This window comes from Colias philodice, chromosome 21, assembly GCF_061535455.1.
Source record: "Colias philodice isolate Cphi_HAF_F1 chromosome 21, ilColPhil1 Martin Lab GWU primary, whole genome shotgun sequence".
NCBI classification, from domain to species: Eukaryota; Metazoa; Arthropoda; class Insecta; order Lepidoptera; family Pieridae; genus Colias; species Colias philodice.
The window spans coordinates 10,474,069-10,497,298 of NC_143106.1; the positions used below are offsets into that span (position 1 = coordinate 10,474,069).

The window sequence follows — 23,230 nt, forward strand, 5'->3', positions numbered from 1 at the left end:
TTGATAAAGTGTACTCAGTTTGAATTAAATCCAAAGCAGACGAGGGATCTTTGTCTGTGGCGAAAAAAAAGACAAAAGTACGCTTCGCGAATAAAAACTCCGCCGCGTATTTACCGCGGACTCAACGCACACGGTATGCGGAGAAAAGCACGCTATGGAAGCGAAAAGAGGTTACATCGCGGACTAAAGTCCGCCCGCGCCGTGTGCGTCGCTTCACCTAGTCACACGTGTTCTATTGTTTTCGGGGACTCCTCCATACTTTTGTCCGGTCCGCTGTCGCCTGTCCGCGGTTATACGGGGGTCTTTTTCGTCGCGGTCCTTAATTCCTAAATACGTAATTCCTCGTTTGCGTTTCTTGATATAGTTGTAAGTGATCTATTTTAACGGACAAAAAAATCCGCGGACTGAAATCCCTCGTCTGCGCAAGCCATAAGCGTGTTTTTAGTTGCTGTATAAATTTTTATAAATTTTCAAGTTGTTCTACATAGTTACCTAATTATATACTTATACGTTATAAACAACAACGATTGTTTTTGTTTAAAACCAACTTATGATAAATTATCCTAATTCATGAAATGCTTATGACCAAGCATAAAAATGTTTCAATCCTGAATTCTGTCTGCTGCATCACATACTGGGTAAAATAATTGACGAACTATCTCAATACTTTTTCTCAAAGCGATTTTGTCTGAAGGCTACAAAGAATGTTGTAACGAATCCCAGAATCTGAAAGAATACGTTCTAATAAGGTTTCTTTATAGTAATGTAAAAAAATATGAAACATTTATAGTTAGTAATTTTATAATAACTCTTGTGTTGAGAGATCTGTCCAAGGTGCAAATGCCAAACGGAGAGAAGGTGGGCTCGTTGAGACAGCACAGATAGTTGAAAAGCTTCAGCTCGTTGGCGACTTCCACATCATTGTACCGTTCTCTTCTTGATACATTTATTAAGACTTTTGTCATCCTTAGCTGTGGATCGCGAAGTTTATATTTATTCACTGTACTTACCTAGATTAATAATACATAATTCTAAAAAAATGGCAGCCCAGTGGCGAGAACTTCGGACTGAAAATCGATAAGTCGAGGTGAGAGGAGTATATAATGTGTGATTTTACAACCTAATTAATAAAACATTATGTATCTAGATCTCGGGAGTATCATTTGTCTCTTAGCACGCAGTCCCTATATAGACCAGTGCCAATCCCTTCCAAAATGATAAAAACCTAAAAAAAATCACAGTAGGATGAAACCCGTTAGAAAAGTAGGGGAATATGATAAAATTGAAAATATTTATTTTTTCGCCTTATTTCAACTTAATTAAAAAAAAACAACCTCATTTTCAATCGAAAATTCTGACGTCAAAATATCAGCTTTTTTCAAAAAGTTTGGGGGCTTTTTGTTCGTTGAAATATCTACTTTTTGATGGTGTAAAATATAATATATATTAGGTACCATAAAACGTAGTGATTTAAATTCTCTTTGCATTACCATAGGAAATTTACTCAGAAAATGCATACAAACAGTGTGATAATGAGCTTTTACTAAATCAATTCTTTTCATCCTACTGTGGTTTCATCCTTCTGTGGTTTTTTTTTGTTTCAAAAGTCAGCAAATTTCTCAAACGACTTGAAATGTTTTTATCGACATCATTTTGTTTATGAACATGCTGTCAAATGTTAGCTGTGGTATCGTTACTTTGATCAGATGAAATTTTTTCTTTTGAAATGTTACCGAAAAGCCGATACAAGAGAAAATATAGAGTTCGAGAAGTGTGCCTGATTTAGTAAAAGCTCATTATCACACTGTATTTATGCATTTTCATTTTTCTGAGTAAATTTCCTATGGTAATGTATATAATATTTTACACCATCAAAAAGTAGATATTTCAACGAACAAAAAGCCCCCAAACTTTTTGAAAAAAGCTGATATTTTGACGTCAGAATTTTCGATTGAAAATGAGGTTGTTTTTTTTGTATTAAGTTGAAATAAGGCGTAAAAATAAATATTTTCAATCAAATAAATTACAGTGTATTTGGGACATAATAAGGTAAGATTTCACCAAATTTTGTAGAAAAAAAAATTTTTTTGAAAAAGAAATAAAAAACCAAATAAGTACTAGGTTTTTTGAATTTTTCACCTAAATTTTGAGGTTATGTGAAAAAATTGCAAATAAAAAGGTTGTCGTACTTATTATTACTTACCTACAACTTTGCCATTGAACTTTTTTCCATAGGACTTGTAGTTTTGTCGGAAATCAAGAGAAACCATTTTTTAGCCTTAAAAGCTCCCCCCTCCCACTTCCCGAACTCGGATTGACTGTAATTTATTTTTCCTTTAATTTTTATCACATTCCCCTCCTTTTCTAATGGGTTTCATCCTACTGTGGTTTTTTTTGTTTCAAAAATTATCGGCATTGCTCTAATAGGCGAAAACATTATGATGATACTGATGATGAATGATGAAGTTAGTTGTCAGGCTATTGTTTTGAAGGTAAGTTTTTGTTTCACGTTTATATTAATTGATTTAAGGATAATGTTATATATACCTAGTTATAATTATTATTTAACTCACCTGATGTTGAGTGCGATGGCACGGTTCTATCACTAGGATCGTTTTGACGGTCGTATTTACTACCCATATAAATTCAAGACAGGATATCAATATCCAGCTCAAATCTGTAAGTTAAACATTTCATATTACGTAAATAGAAATCTACTGAGGGCAAGCAGAAAGGAGAAAATAATAAAATACGAAACGAACGGAAAGTTACTACAGAATAGATAAATTGCGTTACTTTCGCCATTTTCGGGTTCAACCAGCACGTGCGCTGACAGCATGAGCCTCGTAATGGTGCCCACAAGAAGTAAAATGCTGATCACCGCTTCGCTCGCTGATATCTCTCTGATGATGTCGCATATCGACATGTAAGCTAGCGCTTGTTCCCTGACCTTTACCGCGCTCCACGAGTGATCTATTTGATCTGACAACAAATAATAATAATTTAATCAATACGCATCCGGAAGAGATTAGGTACCTACTCTGTAGACTCGATCTCCTCTTTATCTCACCTGTGCTCGGCCCGAGAACTGTGGAGACGTTTAAGAAATTGTTTCTCAGTATCTTTGTCCACTTCACATTTGAAGTCTTCATTCCGTCTTAAAATTTTAATTAATTTAAATAATATTTAAATAACGATGAATTTCCGCGGATCCGAACAAACAGCAACTATGTAGTACCTACTTACCAAACTGAATTTTTTTTTTTAAATTACGGTTGACTGCGCTACTCGCCGAGTGTATACGAGCCATCATAAATAGATTTTGGAATGCGATCGAGTACGTGGTCAGCGTCATCGTGACTTGCATCAGTGTTATGTAGATGTTCCCTGAAAACAACCAAAACCTTCAATGCTAGAAGTAAAAAGACGTATTGAATTTATTAGAATACTAGATTTCCTCCCGCGGCTTCGCCCGCGATTGCAAAGAAAAACCGCATAGGTTCCGTTCCTGTAGGATTTCCGGGTTAAAAAGTACCTAGCCTATGTCACAGAAAATAACTAGTATTGTGCGTTTCACGAGAGAGTTCCCCTGCCGTTATGTTGGCATAGCTGACTGTCAAAAACGTCAAAGAGCTAAGAAGCGTTACAGAGTTGTCGAGGTTTTCCGAAATTTATAAATGTTTTAGAGATTGGCATCATGCCGCATACGCTTAGAAGTGGTGAAAGAGAAATGGCTCTGTAACGCTTCTAAGCTCTTTGACGTTTTTGACAGTCAGGTATGCCATCATAACGGCAGGGGAACTCTCTCGTGAAACGCACTATAGCTAGCTACCTGTGTCAAATTTCATTGTAATCGGTTCGATAGTATTTGCGAGAAAGTCAAAAGTCACAATTTGTGGTTATTTGGATTTTTTTTGAAAACCGTATAGTTTATTAAAAAAGACCTCAGACCGAAGTTCTAGATCTTATAATTCTCTACACAAATGGTCTTCATGATTTCTTTCCTAAGAGTTACTTTTCGTGAGATATCGCGATTAGAAGAGACACATTATTCAAATCTAGTAATCAATAATTATTGATCCCTTATGGCTACACTGAACACAATAAGCAACACAAACCTGCAGTGCAACCTAATATAAGAAGGTATGACAAAATCATCATTTGTACAACGCCCACATAAAAACAAATAATAATGATCCATTTCCTCTCTTTCTTCTCCGAAGTCTTACTTCGTGGTGTGATCTGAAATGTTAATAAATATATAATCTAGTGAGTCTATTGTGTCGGGACGAACTAGGTGCAAACATATTTTAGAAATTGGGGAATGTAACAATAATTGCAGTATTAAACGATGAATTACTTTGACCAGGAGGTTCAAGCAGTGGACCCAGTGACGCATGCGGCGCTGGCCGGACAGCAGCGCCGCGTTGGTCAGCAACACGTAGGAGCCGATGCAAGTCAAATTTGTCACGTATCTGTACATGTTGGTCTCCGGAGAGAAATACATTACGCGCATCCCCATCCAGCTTATTAAATCTAAATAGAACAAATAATTGTAACTTTTTTTATTGAACCAATAAATGCAACCTATGCAATTTTTTCAATCGATGCAAATCAATTAGTTATCTTACTGTATAGTGGGAGCATAATGCAAAAGCTATAGAGCGTGAAGGCGTGCCCCGCAAGCGATGCGAGCGGCAGCGGGCACAGGCCGAGCGCGCGGCACACGCGGCACGCCGCTCCCAGCGCGCCGTGCACGTCGCTCTGTGGCCCCGTTCGCGTCTCGGCCATTTACTTTATTATATAAATAATAAAAGCACTAAAATTAATTGTGTCAATGATTTGTTTAACTTATGTTTAAACCAAGAGTTAGAACAAATTTGGTAGGACATTTCGGTCACATTTACGGTGATGCTCTATTGCGGTTCTATAGCTACTAAAATCGATAGATATTAAAATCGAAATCTATAGATATTAAAATCGTGAGTGCCCATAAAAGTATCTAAGTAAGTAATTCTAATAAAATTGAAATAAAACGCATTTTAACTAAGTACTTGTGACGAGCTAGTAGATACGTGAAGCGTTTTATAGAAAGCCATTATTTCGGTGTGCTTCGATTTACCTCACAGATACCTATGTATGTCTGTGATTTACCTATTGATCTGAATTATAAATACTCAATGTATGTACCTAGTCATTATAGTGATGTTTTACCTAAGGTCAGCTCACACTGAGACAAGAGTTGCGACTCACATAAAAAGCAATTATTTTATAATGAAATTGTTTCTGAGGGTGAGCACTGAGAAATATCCTAGTTTATATACACTACAGAAAAACTGTGAACGTTGTACATATATAAAAACATAGCGGCCCGCTCCGGCTTCGCACGGGTATTAAAATATATAATACTAGCGGTCCGCCCCGGCTTCGCCCGTGGTACATATTTACGTTTTCTCTACATAAAAACCATCCTCGTACTTCAAGGAATATAATAAAAAAAGAATTATCGAAATCGGTTCAGCCGTTCTCGAGTTATGCGCTTACCAACACATTTTGCGATTCATTTTTATATATAAGACTAGCTGTCCCGGCGAACTTTGTACCGCCCTGTCAATGAATGTTGTGTTACCTTTTAGCTGAACTAATTTAGGCTTTGATGAACGTAATACAATGATACAAAATAAATATTTATATGGATTGATATGTAATAGTATTTTAATTTATTACTTCAAACACGTCTCAGAGAAAAATGATTGAATTTTAATAAGCTGTGCAGCATGGATTAACTCTTTTCATTCTTTAACTGTTATCGACCACGCCATCGTTTCGTTTCACTTTAGTTGTGATAATAATTCTACCATTATCATTAGGCGATCGACGCTGATACAGTGGGTAACCATCGTTGCTTGTGATGGTCTTTGCCATCAATTTTCGTGGATACCTTTTGGTACACTCGCTGTCAACCATGCATGGTGTTTGTTGGTTGATGGTTTCACACGGTCCATGAATCATATTCGTGATAAAAACGTCATGTCGGTCTGGATCGGTTTTAGGATTAGCAATCCCCGCACACTCATATATTTTATTCTTTCGACTAACCAAATTAAAATGTGTGCATGCTGCAAGTCAAATTTTCGTCATTCGATTGAATACATCCATCATTGAATAATCCCAAAGATGTGTTCCTTTAATGTAACTCATCAGTGATCGGATTTTTTTCTTGAAAACACGTGTGGTGATGACGTGCCGATCACTTGATATTTGTCGGGGAAGCAACAGTTGCATAATTTCCATCCATTTCGGATTACATATAAATGTAATGAATAGATCTGGCCGACCATAATGACGAACATATTATTATGTCATTGCATCTTGCACATATTCACTTGGGCTACCTGTGTATGTCGCCGGTAAAATAACCAATATACCAACATTTTCTGCATCTTCTTCTGTGCTAATTGCATGGCGTAAATGGATGCAATCTTCAAAACGCAATTTAACTTGTTTATAGCTACGCAATATTGCTGACGCAGTCGACGAAATCGCAACAAATAATTTTAATTTTTTACATTTTTTATTGAATTTTTTTTTAATTTTAATTTTTTCTAGCTGGCCCGGCGAACTTCGTACCGCCCAGTCAATGAATGTCGTGTTACCTTTGGGCTTGGAACTAATTTAGGCTTTGATGAATGGGAATACAATGATACAAAATAAATAAAGATATATACATTTTATTTCGATGAATAACACATAGGTATAGGAAAAAGAATAAAAAAAAACAATAATTAGATACTTGATTATTTCATACACGTGCCAGAGAAAAATTATCGAATTAAACTACGTTTTGCAGCCTGGGATGCATTCGGATTAACTCTTTTCATTCTTTAACTGGTGTCGACCACGAAATCGTTTCCTTTCACTTTAGTTATGATAGTTCTACCACTATCATCTTGTTGCCTGTGATAGTTTCTACAGTAAATTTTCGTGGATTCCTTTTGGAACACTCGCTGTCAACCATGCATGGTGATTGGCGGTTGATGGTGCCACACGGTCCATCAATCATATTCGTGATTACAACATAATGTCGGTCTGGATCGATTGAATACATCCATCATTGAATAATCCGAAAGATTAACTCATTGCTTGAAAACACGTGTGGTAATGTCGAGCCGATCACTTGATAATTGTCCGGGACGCAGCAGTAGAATAATTTCCATCCATTTTGGATTTCATGTAAATGTAATGAATAGATCCAGGCCGACCATAATGACGAACATATATGTCAATTGCATCTTGCGCATATTCATGCGTATGACTTGGGCTACCTGTGTATGTCGCCGGTAAAATAGCACCTAAGCACCTAAATAGCCCAATATTTTCTGCATCTTCTTCTCTGTGCTAATTGCATCGCGTAAATGGATGTAATCTTCAAAACGCAATTTAGCTTGGTTCAATCGAATGAGCCAGGGCCTCCGTTTCAATTTTAACGTTATAATATTATTTCAACGCAATATTGTTGAAGCAGTCGACGAAATCGCGACAAATAGTTGTCAGAATTTTTACATTTTTAGAGATTTTTTTTTAAATAATTAATCGAACTATCCTTCTTGGTTAGTTTCCTCACCGAAAATACCTTATCAATTTCTGAAAGCACGCGTAAACACAAATATTTGAGGAATTTTTATGTATCTGCTTTAATTGCACTTTTCAATAATTGATTTAAAAAAAATACAGACAATAGTTTATTCACCATTTTTACTTTTTAATTATTTTACACAAAATACATTTTTGAACGCATGAATGTCAAACAATATTTTGACCGTATTCAACCGTATTTGACAGGATTGACAACTAATGATTGACATGTACGAAAATCAAAATTATTTTTATATATAGTGGCCCGCCCCGGCTTCGGCCGTGGTACATATTTCGCAATAAAAGGTAGCCTATGTCCTTTCTCGGGTATCAAAATATCTCCATACCAAATTTCATGCAAATTGGTTCAGTAGTTTAGGCGTGATTGAGTAACAGACAGACAGACAGACAGAGTTACTTTCGCATTTATAATATTAGTATGGATATACAGGGTAGAAATTTTCCATGGGCCTTGGCCGTTATAAAAATATCTTTAAAGTGATCAACAAGATATAAATTTCTTATGTCTCAAAGTACCTAATATAAGTAAGTATATTACATTAGACTTCTAGAAGCACTTTTGAATCGTCATAAACTCATAACACAGTTTTTTACCAACGTTTTTTTTCATTGAATTTACTTTCTAACTTCTATGTCTGCTTGAAGTGCCTAAAAGTGCGTCCACATTTGTATCAAGTAATCGTATCCATATCACACGTATAGTATCGAGTATGTGCATGCTAACCCTATGTTCACACGCAGTCACAGTTTTTTTGCAAGTCTCTAACGAAGCGGTTTTTTGCATGATTCGGTTATGTGGTACCGTACCTCTTATTTCCAGACAATTTTTTTTTATTTCGACCAAAAAAAGACAATATACATAAAACGTACTGATAATATTATATCCTTATATCATTCTGAAATATACATTATACTTAAAACTGCTTACTTGCGTAACCACAAAGTGTGGTATAATAGTGGTAAGTAACTAATTTCTTTGTTTTTGTTTCTTATTTCAAATTTTCTTTTGTTTTAGGCACCTAGTTTAGGCACCGGTCTCAAACTTAATTCTTTGTAATGATATGTGTAAACTAATCCTTTCCTTATTTTTATTTTACTCGTCGGGGAACGCATATCCCAGAAGCAAAAATACCTATTAAAAAATTCCACCTTGTACTATATATTACAATTTACAAGTTACAACAAGTAGGCATGAAGTAGGTATCATATTTAGGATTAAATGAAACAAACAATTATTGTCATACACAGTTTTATTTTATTACTCATGAAATAATAATTATTGTTCGAAAAATTACATAGAAGTGATATTGAAGGGCAAGGGCTGGATATCCTGATTGCTGGTAGACTGAAAACTGACTATCTTGAACTGCAACTCCACGAGTGCGTACGTCATCACAATACTGAACGTCTGAAATATAAAACCCATTTTAATAATAATTTGCAATCTCACGACTGAAAACGGGCCTCACAGACTGGCATTACATGTATTAGTAACGGGCCAAGCGCAGAGTACCGCGCTCTGTTCGGCTTGAGATAGCCAGCAGCTGCTGCGCGCGCGGTATATACTGCGGTATATACAGGTACACAACTCACAGTGAGCAGCAGCGCGCGCGAGTAGTGCAGCATGCCGAACGGCGCGACGGGCGCGGCGTGCGCCAGCAGCTGCTGCGCGCCCAGCTCCAGCTCCTCGCACAGCAGCTCGCCGCAGCCCGTCCACTGGTACATCACTTTGGCCATTATGCATTTTAGTTTCGTTTTCTGCGGGTCATAATTGGAACTATTACACACGGTGATTGATTTACGTTCGAAAATTCTTAGTCAAATCATCTGGTAGGTAGTCACCTAAAAATATGCCGAAAGTTTAAAAAAACCGGCCAAGTGCGAGTCGAATATTGTAAAAATTTCATCTATCACGTTCTAGCTATCGCCACAATATAGCCCGGTCAATTTAAACCAAAAAATGAGGGTACTACTACATAAAGTCCCAACAGGCTGAATTTCTGTGAAGTTGTTGAAAACATAATTATAAACAATGTCTAAAAGTTCCCCATCATTCCCCTGTAAGCTAAAACTTTTATTCACGGTCAAAGGTCAAAAAAATGAGTTTTTCGCGATTTTCAGCAAAACGGTAAGTTTTATCATAAAGTACCTCAGGCAAAGATTGTAGATCATAAAATTGTCTATAAAAAATGTATCAATACTTTTTTTCTTACGAGCCACCGTTTCTAAGATATAACGATTCAAAAAGTTATATAAGTTTTTATAGTCATACTCGTCATACTCGTCATACGTCATACATACACAGTCGTATTTTTTCTGTAATAACTTTATTATACTTAACTACATATTCTATAATGGCACACACAAACTGTTCTGTGAATGGATGTAAATCTAGATCGAAATCCCAGGAGCAAACAATATTTTAGCTATAGACTGTATTTGTATCTGTACAATTTAAATCAATGCTATGTATATATTTTCCTCATTATTTTCTTATCAGAATCTTCGTCCGAATGCGAATGCATTACATAGTTGAATTTTATAATAGTCACGTAAATATTTAGCAGTGCAATTTATGTCATTATATATTTATGAACAAATAAATTACATCTGATTTAATAATCGCAATTATTTTGAATGTATATATGAATAAATGGTTACATCATAATTGTAATAATTACAATTATGATGTAACCATTTATTCATATATACCTTCCGCCCTGGGGGATAAGTTTAGGGATACTTTCTTTAAATATTGTAAATATATTGTAGAAGTAGTCAATAAGCGAAATAATGGGGTGTGATGTGATTCTGTGATATTAGGGATAGTTTCAATTGTTGTAGAATTTATTTTATTTATTTTATTTACCAGTATTTTAATATTTAATTTTGTATTTGTAATATTTTTATTTTGTAATAATTCTATTTTTAATTTATTATGTGGATATAAATTGTGATTGTAAATAAATAAAAAAAAATGAAAATAACGTCTCTGGACAATATTCCAGAGGTGGCGCGAACACCCTGTGATGGCGGGTGCCTTTTAAAAAAAAAAAAAAAAAAAAAAAAAATAATTACAATTGTTTAATTTCCCCTTTTGTTGCAACCTTAGCATATTTTCGTGTGGCAGCGTAAAAATTCGAAAAGTGCACCTAAAAATATAGAAAATCATCATTTTCAAAAACTTTACCAGAAAATTTTGTCATTGATTGACATGTACATTGGTAGTACAGTGATGATGCATGATATCATCACTGTTGTTGGCTCAGAGGAATAAACCTAATAAACCTATAGAGTACTTGTATCGAGCGTATACAATTTACATATATTTGTTTCTCTCTATCTAAAGAAAACGTCGTATGAAAGAATGAGATAGCTATAGACTACAAGCTACGTTTCAACATAGTCATGGCACCATTTTTACTATAGGTACGTATTTAGATAGATAGAAGGTGATAGTGATGGGATGTGCTTCAATCGATAAAATCGTGAATGCATTTTGCATTTACGGTTTCGTGAAATAATAAATAATAAAAAAAAAACAAAATTATTCATAAATTTCAGTTGAATACAATATTATTTGTTTAATCCTACGAATATAATAAATGCGAAATTATGCGAGAATGGATAACTTTCTCTTTCACTGCTGAACCGATTACAATGAAATTTTGTACATACACACATAGGATAGGTTTTATACCGGAAATCCCACGTGAACGGGAACTGAGCGGGATTTTCTTTAAAAACGCGGACGGAAAGCTAGTATATTTTAAAATAAATTTTAAAACTTGAAATGTAACTAATTTAAAATAAAGATCAATAAAGTTAAAGGAGTGAGGAGAAAGGCACAGTCAGCATGAATTTTAACAAGTTCATAAAAGGACAGTCTTAAAGAAAACATTTTCCTTACATCCTACTAATAAAGCGAAAGTTTGTGAGGATGGATGTTTGTTACTCTTTCACGCGAATACCTACTACTAAACCGATTACAATGAAATTTGGAAAAATTACTTTTGATCCCGTAAATCCCACAGGAATGGGAACTATGCGGGTTTTTCTTTGAAAACATATTAAGTATGTATTTCAATAGTAGTTTCTCATCTATGAGAACTGTCATTTAATCAACCGTTTAATTTTCACATAGTTACACATTTAAAGTAAATGTGTAAAAAAATTTCCAAATAAAAATTCACTCACACACAAATGTATTTATTATCTAAAGGAACAAAAAAAACGTAAGCGTAAGATTGCACAATTTTTCTAGAGTATCCATCTTGATAACACGCAGGCTCGAAATGCAGTGAACACAATCTAGCAAATTTCGACGGCGTCCAATCTACACGTCTCATGTTTTATACCCATTTTTTATTTAGCTCTGGAAATCTAAAACAAAATGAATTTATTAATAATCTAAAAGAGAAACAACAAACTAAACAGATAAGTCAAATAAAACAACCACGTGGTATTTTTTATTTTCCTGCTGTAGAAAATTTACATCTATTATTTGCTACAACAACTACATATAAATCTGATATAAGAAACAAAATAAATAAATCAACGTTAATATGAAAAAGATTTTTTGTCATAAATCGATAATATACGCTAGATGTGTTACATCACTACGGTGGTAAACAAAATGCCAAACGTGATAATATTGTGACATTTTTTAAAAATTATTTAATTCTTTTGTATTCCACAACCCCATAAAGTGGGTAAATGTTACAGTTACAACATAAACTTATAAAAAAGCGCTTGATAAAACCTTCAAATAGGGTTAGAACATAAATATTTATCAATTTGCTGAAAATCACTTACCGATGGAAAGATATTATTTCATTGTTTTCATCCAAAACTCCCATTCGACTAGTAATAGCCGGTAGCTAAACATACAATAGTCATTTTAGCACACTGACAAATAAAAAGAAACACTATACACTTTATATTTTCTAAATATTTCGTTAAAAACACTTGACGCACTGAGCCCACCAGCTGGTTGGAAAACAAACTGACTGCCGGCGCGCTACGTTTGAAGACAGTGCAGATACTCTATCGCTATCTCAATCTGACTTATGCTGTTATTGACTAAGAGTAAGTAGATTAGAAAATATGTATTTTGTTCTGTCTCAATATAAGAACTCTAAGGTTGTTGGCAATTTCGAATTTCCCTTAAATTTTTAAACTTTAATCATCATCATGAAGAAAACAGTGGCTAAGAAATAAGACTACGTAAATGTCGCTAGTGATACCTCATTGTTGATTTGATGAAATGATTCATAGAAGAGTATGGGTCTCAGCACCTGCAGCGTGATCCAGACTGAGTGGCGCGATATGTACCACCAGTCAGCATTCTTATATCCTGTAAAATAATATTTATAAACACCATTCTGTACGCTTAACGGGACGCAAACGCCGACCTGAGTCACTGCCTATGGTGCTACTGGCTAACAAGTGTCTTTACCTAAAAATTTATTTTCCCAGTAACTAATTGTCAGATTTCTGAGTTTTTTATGATGTTTAAATACCTATTATGTTTATTTTTTATATCTAACCACCAAAAAAAACTGAATTGTTATACTTACCATTCGTTATAAAATGAATTGCGACAAAAGAGCTCGTGTCTATCATGGTAAAGATGTTAAAAACGAAGCCAACGACACAGAAGAGGCCCGTGTGGTTGTTCATCTGAGTGCTGACGTCACAAACGGTCAGGAAGCGACGGTTCAGCTCCCGGAGACAGCGCTTGGCTTCCTCCTTGTTATCATCCTCTAAAAAGTTACATATATCGTGCTATTCCGATTATCATATTATTGTACATACCTACCGTTTCATTAAAAGCAACACAAGCAATTTATTTATTTATTTACTAAAAACGTATCCCGTAGCTTACATAACCCAAACCGACCTGCATATATCAACCGCTGCAAATCTTTAGCTATTGCCTCTAAACCTTTGTGAATCTCAAAATAAAGCATTGCAACTTGAATCATCATCATCGTAAGCATTATGAACTTCATGTACCCAAAGCATTTCAACATTGTCACAACACCAGCTAGAAGTAATAATTTAAGAAAAAATAATTATTGCATACATGCATAGTGGATAAACGTGGGATAAACACTGAAAAGAAAGTTTAATGAACAATATAAATAATAAATATACGAAAGTTTGTATGTTTGTTTGTTTGTGACTCCTCCACGCAAAAACTGCTGAACCGATTTTGTTGAAATTTGGCACACATATACCCAATATGTGACTTGTATTAACATATAGGATAGTTTTTATCCCAAAATCCATGGGTATGGAAACTATGCGGGTTTTCCTTTGACTACGCGGGCGAAGCAGCGAGCGAAAAGCTAGTTTATTATCTATAAGCGACCCGCCCCGGCTTCGCACGGGTGCAATGCTGATACTAAATACACTACAGAAAAACTGTGAACGTTGTATATAAAAACATAGCGGCCCGCGGCCCGCTCCGGCTTCGCACGGGTATCTATATATGTCGTGGCCATATCGTACATTTTGCTCATTTCATGAAATGATTGGCCATTTCAAGAAATGGTCGCATTTCGTGAAATGGCCAGTTTAGTTTGGCCACATCATGATGTGGCTTGAGCAGATCAGTGATAAGAAATCGTTTCACGATATGGCCAACTAAACGCGCGGTTTTTTCATGAAATGATCAAAATTATTTGATCATATCGTAAAATAGTTACATTAATCATTGGTAGAGGCGCTGCAAGCTCTGTGTTTATGTGACAAGATGGCGGCCGCTGGCAAAAATTTAATTATTCGCAGTTAAAAACTTCATAATTCGTTTAATAACAATATGAAGAAAGTCATAGCAAAGAATTTACGACGAAGATGTTTGAGTACTATGTAAAATGTATCTTATATTTATATATCCTACTATATTATTATAATTGTTTGTTTTTTAAAAAGCGATCCGCTTCTGGCACTCGCCGGCCGCTGCCGCGGCACGCTCGCTTTGCTCGCTCGGCTCGTGCGTTGTTTATCAAAGTCTAACCTAACCTAACTGTTTTCTATTGCAAAAACGATTCGCTTCTGGCATTCGCCGGCCGCTGCCGCGGCACTAACTTAAATGACATTAAACAAGTAGGTATTTAGAATATTCTGAATTTTTTTTATATTTTATGGACTCTTTATATTTTATACGATCTGGCCAAATGTGGATGACCAAATCGTGAAACGTTGACGATTTAACGATCTGTTCAAACTATGTTGGCCATTTCGTGAAATGCGACCATTTCGTGAAATGATCGATCATATCATGAAATGAGCAAATCTACGATATGGCCACGACATATATTATATAAAACTCAAAGGTGACTGATATAGTGATCTATCAACGCACAGCCCAAACCACTGGACGTATCGGGCTGAAAGGAGAATGACCACGGGTGGTATCGGTAAAATTTTAGTTGTGCCACGTATTCGTGATATTGTTAATTCCTATTTGTATTTATAATGATCATATGTATCACTATTAAGTCTTAATTATACCGGATAAATTGAAATAATAGTAAAAGTTTGTGTTGTGAAACATGTATGATCACGTATGGTCTATGGAATCGGTAAAATACTAGTTGTGTCACATGTTCATGAAATTGTTAATTCCTATTTGTATTTATAATGATCATATTTATCACTATTATGGCGTAATTATACCGAATAAATATATAGAAGAAATAAAAGTTTTCGTTTTGACACATATATCTATCTCTCTTGCAAGCGTCCTGCGTCATGTGTCATTGTGTTCGACACATAACACATTGTTCGACGTTATTTATTTTGAAATAATGTTTATTACGATTTACTTTTCACATTTGGCTTGTTAATTAAAATATTACCTATGTAATAAATGTAAAACTTAACGTTCATCGTTAGTTTAAACTCGATAAAGTATTTTTTTAAAGTGTTGAATAACACTATTGTTTTATTTTTATTGTCGCGAACTGCGGCTTATTTACATAAAAACTTTAATCGTTTCTAAAAGTACTAAAATCAAGCTTTAAATTGAGCTATATTTCATCTTGACACAATAAGTTTGATTGCGATACCAAGTGCCATAGTCACTTGGGCAATCTCCTTTGGCATGCAGATGGCTCCTGGTAGATGTTAGGACGTAGACGTCCCCTAAGAAAGGATTTTAGAAAATTCATCCCCCAAGGGGATCAAATAGGGGATGAAAGTTTGTACCATGAAAATTTATCTTTTCCACGCAGGCGAAGCTGCGGGCAACAGCTAGTAAAATATAATATAATAGCCGGGCGGCGACCGGTACCGCCGCAAACGCTACGTCCCGCAATTTTTAAATCTGTAATATCTTCGAAAATATTCACTTAAATCATACGGTGTAAAGGGCCATATAGATCTACATTAAATGAACAATGTATTCAAGGTATTTAATTGGTTAAGGATTAATGCTGTATTGGTTAAAATCGCTTCGAAAATTAGCCATTATTTGTCGTAAAAAGTAAATGACAAAAAAAGTTATTGTGGGTTTTCCATAAGAGATAGACATATACTATTACGGACTTTTCTGTAGACCTTTTCAATGTGTATAATGCTTAGTACATTATTTTGATAAAACTCGTAGGGTTCAGCCTGCGTTTGCAATGTAAGCGGAAAAAATGTAATTTTTTACGACATCACATTAGAAACCTCAAAAATAACAGTACTTCTCCACTATTTAATGGATGTTATTATACATATAAACCTTCCTCTTGAATCACTCTATCTATTAAAAAAAACCGCATCAAAATCCGTTGCGTAGTTTCAAAGATTTAAGCGTACAAAGGGACATAGGGACAGAGAAAGCGACTTTGTTTTATATTACTACTAGCGACCCGCCCCGGCTTCGCACGGGTGCAATGCTGATACTAAATACACTACAGAAAAATTGTGAACGTTGTATAGGTATAAAAATATAGCGGCCCGCTCCGGCATCGCAATTCGAACGGGTATAAAATACATAGCCGGGCGGCCGCAAACGCTACGTCCCGCAATTTTTAAATCTGTAATATCTTCGAAAATATTCACTTAAATCATGCGGTGTAAAGGGCCATATAGATCTATATTAAATGAACAATGTATCCATGGTATTTAATTGCTTAAGGATTAATGCTGTATTGGTTAAAATCGCTTCGAAAATTAGCCATTATTTGTCGTAAAAAGTAAATGACAAAAAAAAGTTATTGTGGGTTATCCATAAGAGATAGACATATACCATCGCGGACTTTTCTGTAGACCTTTTCAATGTGTATAATACTTAGTACATTATTTTGATAAAACTCGTAGGGTTCAGCCTGCGTTTGCAATGTAAGCGGAATAAATGTAATTTTTTACGACATCACATTAGAAACCTCAAAAATAACAGTACTTCTCCACTACTTAATGGATATTATTATACATATAAACCTTCCTCTTGAATCACTCTATCTATTAAAAAAAACCGCATCAAAATCCGTTGCGTAGTTTCAAAGATTTAAGCGTACAAAGGGACATAGGGACATAGGGACAGGGAAAGCGACTTTGTTTTATACTATGTAGTGATGTTGTAGTGATAGTGATGTATAAGCGAAAAAAGGTCGAAAACTTTCTAAGTAGATATATTATGTTCTTCATAATATATATTTTAATATACCTTTAAAAATATTATGAAGGTACATAAGCTAAGCAAAGATGACGTAAAGAAATTGTAAAATTAGAGTATACCTAGGTATACTAATTCTAATTTAACTAAGCTGTAAGCTTTACTTACCGTAAAGTAAAATTATATACCTACTTAATTGCACCTAGAGTCTAGACTACATAATATAATATTATTATAATACTCACGTTGATTGTATGTTAATTCATTGCTTATATCCCACACTTGCATAGAACAATATCCGGTGACGATGATTATTAACAAAACTGAACGCTTTCTCTCCCTTGCTACATTTTCATTAGTATTTATCTGGGAAATTACAATTAATATAGAGGTAAAAAAGAATTTATTTGAACTAAAGGTTAATAACATCCTGTAGAAGTACTTCTATCATCTAAAATGTGAAACGTGACTTTGGTTATTTTATTTTATTTATTTATTTAGGACAACTTACAAAACAGACACCATTGTCCATTACATGGTCACAGATATAAAAGATAGAAATAGAGGACTGAGTGTTTTAATAAGTACAAGTTGCCACGGCTTGTTAACAGACAATAAAAAATAGACGATTTATTACATAAAATGACTATTTTGATTATTAAAAAAATAATTCTTAATTGAAAAAATACATATTTAAGTTAAAAACTACAAACTACATTAAAAATAAAATTCATTAAAATTTAAACATTTAAATTCATAAAAATCAGTAGGGAACACAGACTAATAATAATATACCTACAATTTACATTATATACTATATATTTACATTATACAAGTAGGGAATATAAAACATAACTCTTAGCTTAATCCACATTAAAAAAATATCACAGCAAAATAGATAGGAACATAACATTTAATAGAGGTACAATAAGCAGGTAATTATAATCTCACTAAAACATTAATCCATTAGTCTAAACAATAAAACGTAAATTTAAACTACAATTACCCCTTATTAACAGTGTAAAATGATGTAAATAGTGTAAATCAATAAAAAAATCATTAGTAAACACACAAAACTTGACCGAGACCAATAAATGATGTAAATCATGGAACAAATGAAGCAATAATATTATTATTAAATTTTGAAAGACTGTCTGAGAATATGTCTATTGCACGATCTTTTGACAACTTGTTATACCTACCACAGTATTACAATATTATTTCGTAATTATAAAATTATAATTATCTAATCATATCTAAAATAAATTACATTACTAGTTACTACATTGAGGTACACATATGGAGACGACACCGCCTACATCACTTATGTTCCGCTCAACAAACGCCATCTGGCGTAACCGCACTTAGTCGCTTGCTCGCTCATTGGCGCGAACGTCACGCTCATTTTTTATTTGTTTTAAAGTGAAACGCATCAAATATGCCTACGTGTGTGTTACGATATTGCACAAATAATACAAAGAATACGGAAAAGTGCAAAGGAATAACTTTTCATCAGTAAGTAACTAGATAATAATTTTTAAAACTTAGTTAGAGCAAAATTTTTGGCGGGCGACATTTTGCGTCATTTGTCATAGATTAAAAATTTAAGATATGACATTGGGCATGAAATAAGTGTTGTTAGTAATATTTGCTGGCGTATAACTATTTTTATAGTATAAAATAATAATTTTACATATTTAGAAAAGCATAGACTGGTTGTTAATAGGCATGACGAAAGATTTTGAAATCCTCTTCCATAATGTGTGTATACGTTTACTATACAAGAAAAACCCTATATTTCGGTAATATACTTAAATTTAACGAAGATTAAAGCCATTTTTCAAAAAATATTTAATATCTGTGCCAAAACAGCTCGCAGGTGTCATGGCGTAGGCGTGACGTCAAACTTTGGTAAATACGTAATTATTTGTACGCATTGCGAAGAAAATTAAAAAAGTCTTTATTTAATATGTGTTATAGAAACGAATTTCAAAGTTTATGAGTGGTGTGCAGTATTGCAGTATGAATCCACATAAAAATAATGCTCAAAAATGTGTTAGTAATTATTTCAAGCGAGAAATAATAAGAAATGATTGCATAAAGTTGGTGCGGAGAACCCCGAACCACGTATTCGTGAATTCGCAATTGTATTTCTGTTCTGAGTCGATAAAGCATACGTGAAACAATAGAAAATAAATAAAAATGCGTATTCTCAACATATTCATAACAACAAAACACATCTGACGCGAGTTGTTTCCTTAAGCGTGACGTCACGCGTGTTTTAGTCAAAATGGCTAACTGCAGAATTTCAATGTTTTATTTTATTGATAATCTCATTAATCTTAATGGTTTTAAGATTTCTTAGTCACTATATTGAATTTATTTATTGTACATTTTCCCTTAAAAACACTAATACGATCATTTATGGATACTGTCGTCATGCCTATTGAAAAAAGGTGAAATCATGAAATATGAAAATCAATTAGGTACTTAATCACCAATTTTTTTTTGTTAATTGATTTTAATCAAGTTTTTAATTGATATTGTATAAGCTACTGACTTGAACGTATAATTGAATTATTATTTATTTATCTGCACTAATATTATAAAGAGGAAAACTTTGTTTGTTTGTTTGATTGTAATTAATAGGCTCATAAACTACTGGACCGATTTTGATGAAATTTGACACAGACAATCTTTAGACCCTGAGAAAGAACATAGGCTACTTTTTATTGCGAAATATGAACCACGGGCGAAGCCACGGGCGTAGCCAGCCAGCTAGTTCAGAGATAAGTAATTAATATTTTTTCTATTCAAGGTTTCCATGTCTGGGCCGTGAAGAAAGGGAAAAATGGGTAAAATTTGTCCCAAACAACCGCAGTGAAGAAACCTGGTTACCATCCGATAGAACTTGCGTCTGTTCATTGCATTTTCGCGATGAGGATAAATATATCACAAAAGTGGGAAGGCGTTTTCTAAAGAAGTCTGCTATTCCTTGTATTGATGTTAGTAGTAATAATAAAATTTTACGGATTTGTATAACAAATAAAATATTATTTTAGCCATCACTAACATTATGTTATATTTATTTTAGCCGAAGGTGTGCTACAATAGTACTGAAAAAAAACAATACAAGCAATTTCTGAGCCGGGAACATGTTCTGAGGATGATGAACTAAATAAACATTTTGTACAAAATTACACGGCTTTTATTTTTTTTCTAAAAAAGGCTCAATTTGTAAGGAATGAAACTTCCCATAGCCCTGACTGAACCTAAAACCATAAAAAAATTAAGTTATTCCATATGACGTCACTATTTACATCATCCTATATTATATGCCAGATATTGTTAGCCCCGCGTAGTAAAGTCAGTTTATACCTAAAATAAATATTAAGTAAGTACAAAGAAAATTTCAAGTCAACGTGCATGTAAGGAGTGGCACCCAATAAAATACTTAGACAGAATGAAACAAAGTGTCGCCTCTATAGCGGTGAGTCAGTGACATCGCATAATCTATGACCGCCGCGCTTGGCGCACAGATTTTGTTCGTGGTGTCTGCTCCATATGAAGTAATATTATCTCAATGCTATAAAAAAACTATAAAAAATAATAAATTATTAGTATCACCGTCGTATATGAAATTGATTTAATAAAAACACCAAAATAATAATATTAATTTATTCACACTGTTTAATTGTACCCTTACGAAACACGAGTTCTACATTTACATAATATAAAAATACTAGAATATACAACTTGAACATAGTTATCAATTTTCATACCACCTAGAACTAACTTCAATTTAGGTGTCGGTGTGCGCGCGCATCGTAAATTCACTCTCATCATTTTTCTCCATCGCGCCAAAAGAAGTTTAACTTCAAAAATAGTCGTCAGCTTTATATTATTATTATAGAAGTTTAGATGTAATTGTAGACTGTGCTATCAAAGAGTTAGCGATTGTGTCTTAGCTTTTTGAAATTATACTAGACTAGCAATGCCCTGCGGTTTCTCCCGCATAAATAGCGATATCGTTACAGTGAAAAGTCTACTATAGGTCGGTCGGTAGGTCTTTACCCCGTCCCGCACTACGGCCTTTTTTTTTTTTTTTTGTTTTAGTGGGGAAATCTTTCATAGATACCCACGGCCTCCGGGGGAGGGGCCGTGGGTTATGTCGGATTCCTACCGACCAAAACCCCACTGTGTTCCGTCAAGACGCATATTGGTAGAATTCCTCCGTGACCCCCGCACTACGGCCTGCTCGAACAGTATACCTACTATTTTCTGTAGATTGACACTTTTAAAAATTCGTTATATCTATTGAATGAAATATCCAATTCTTTTCATTTAAAAAGTATTTTGCTGGTATTGAAACAGTCTATAATAAAACATCATTTAATGGGATAAGAATTAATATATGTGTATGGATAACATGGTTTGATTACTATCGGCACTTCTATTTACTTTGAAAACGTAAAAAAGTTGTTGTAGTAACATAACTAGGTACTGAAGATGGACATATGGTATCGCGGACTTTCTTGTAGATATTGATCCATTCTATAATACCGTAGAACATTTTTTTGTTCTATCTTCAATAGATTCCGCAGCGCACGCGATGACAGAAGTTTTATTGAGGATTTTTTTTACACCTTGGGTCACATTATTGCATTTTTGGTAAGGATCTCTAATTTTTTTGAAAATGCAATATAGCCTATGTTGCTCAGTAAAGATGCAGCTTTCTAATGGTGAAAGAATTTTTGAAATCGGTCCAGTAGTTTTTGCGTGAAAACCATACATACATACATACATACTTACAAACTTTTCCTCTTTATAATATTAGTATAGATAAGTATACAAATTACAATCTGAAAATTAAATATGTACAATAATAAATGCTCTTATGAAGATGACCTAGTTACTAGACGAAGAATATTTTTTATCTAGTAGATTAGAATTAGAAATTTAACCTTTGAAAAAATTCCACTAGCTGACCTTCTGTAAGGCTGTCAGGTATCCGAACATGCTATGTACGAAGCTGCGCGTGCCGAGCGCGCTGATCACCATGAGCATCAATAGCGAGCAAGACAGCGGCAGGTGCGTGAATTCCGTCTTGGTGAGCGGCTCGCCGCGCACGTGGGTCGCGTATAGATTCATCAGGTCTAGGCTCACGACGTCTACGACTGGGAGTAACAAACCGGCTGTTATTCAGGAACTGTTGTTGTTTTGTTCGAAGAGTAACTTTTGAAAGTGAAGCATGAAAATATGGAAAACATTGTCATACTTCTCTATCAAAAGTTGAAACAATGCTACATTAAAAAAAACTGCACTGTATTAGACTAGAGGAAGTGTGCTCCTATGGCACACTCCGCCGAACCGGCAAGACGGTCGCTTACTGAGCAGCGCGACCAGAACGCGTCCGTAGAGAGCGCTGCGGCTGCAGAAGCGGGCTCGGTAGCCGTCCCCGGCGCGCGCCAGTCGCACCGGCGCCACTCCCGCCGCGCGCCCGCAGCGCAGCACCACCGCCAGTGCGCCGCGCACCTGGCACTCCTCCTCCCACATTCTCCCTCCCGCACTGCCACTGCACAGATATACTCTACTCAGAGCTCTACAGATATACACACCCATCCCACAGGATTATGTTTCATTAATATACTAAAAAATAATAATATAATATTATATCCTGAGATTGTATTGTTTCAGTAAGGTTTCAATGTGCCAAATGTTGTGCTGCGCAATTGACATAATAGTTTTATTCATAAAGTACTCAATTCACCATATTTTGACTTCCTACTACATATTGCACGCCTCATAAGCGAAGCGTTGAGGTGGGTACTACTGTCACTTCGCGCAAAACATCTGATTTTTCAAACTTAAAATGTCTTTATGTATCATACATTGCACTTGTAAGATAATACATACACACACATATTAAGAAAAAACACTATTTTTAACGTTCATGATATT

General features: G+C 34.6%; 2 protein-coding genes across 2 annotated transcripts; both read right to left on the reverse strand.

Moving 5' to 3' along the window:
- Positions 1-755: 755 nt before the first annotated feature.
- Positions 756-4,791, reverse strand: LOC149479176 (uncharacterized). The gene is made up of 7 exons (XM_089709106.1): positions 4,632-4,791; positions 4,361-4,536; positions 4,119-4,242; positions 3,274-3,387; positions 2,797-2,982; positions 2,574-2,677; positions 756-971 (listed from the first exon to the last, which is right to left on the reverse strand). The coding sequence occupies exons 1-7, from the start codon at positions 4,789-4,791 to the stop codon at positions 756-758; spliced, it is 1,080 nt and encodes a 359-aa protein (XP_089565232.1).
- Positions 4,792-8,904: 4,113 nt separating this feature from the next.
- On the reverse strand, positions 8,905-22,825 carry LOC149479177 (uncharacterized). Its single transcript, XM_089709107.1, has 8 exons — positions 22,660-22,825; positions 22,259-22,446; positions 17,515-17,635; positions 13,559-13,705; positions 13,236-13,421; positions 12,903-13,012; positions 9,250-9,414; positions 8,905-9,064 (listed from the first exon to the last, which is right to left on the reverse strand). Exons 1-8 carry the CDS (start codon positions 22,823-22,825, stop codon positions 8,948-8,950), a joined length of 1,200 nt encoding a protein of 399 aa, XP_089565233.1. The 3' UTR covers positions 8,905-8,947.
- Positions 22,826-23,230: the final 405 nt, after the last annotated feature.

Bases quoted from the DNA above. Each gene is read 5' to 3' on its own strand.
- LOC149479176 (XM_089709106.1), bottom strand. From the start codon at position 4,791: ATGGCCGAGACGCGAACGGGGCCACAGAGCGACGTGCACGGCGCGCTG. The intron at 4,537-4,631 runs GTAAGATAACTA...TGTTCTATTTAG, and splicing joins CATTATGCTCCCACTATACA to ATTTAATAAGCTGGATGGGG. The intron at 2,678-2,796 runs GTAACGCAATTT...TTTAACTTACAG, and splicing joins TGAACCCGAAAATGGCGAAA to ATTTGAGCTGGATATTGATA.
- LOC149479177 (XM_089709107.1), bottom strand. From the start codon at position 22,825: ATGTGGGAGGAGGAGTGCCAGGTGCGCGGCGCACTGGCGGTGGTGCTG. The intron at 22,447-22,659 runs GTAAGCGACCGT...TGTTACTCCCAG, and splicing joins CGTTCTGGTCGCGCTGCTCA to TCGTAGACGTCGTGAGCCTA. The intron at 13,422-13,558 runs GTCGGTTTGGGT...GTAACTTTTTAG, and splicing joins GCAGCGGTTGATATATGCAG to AGGATGATAACAAGGAGGAA.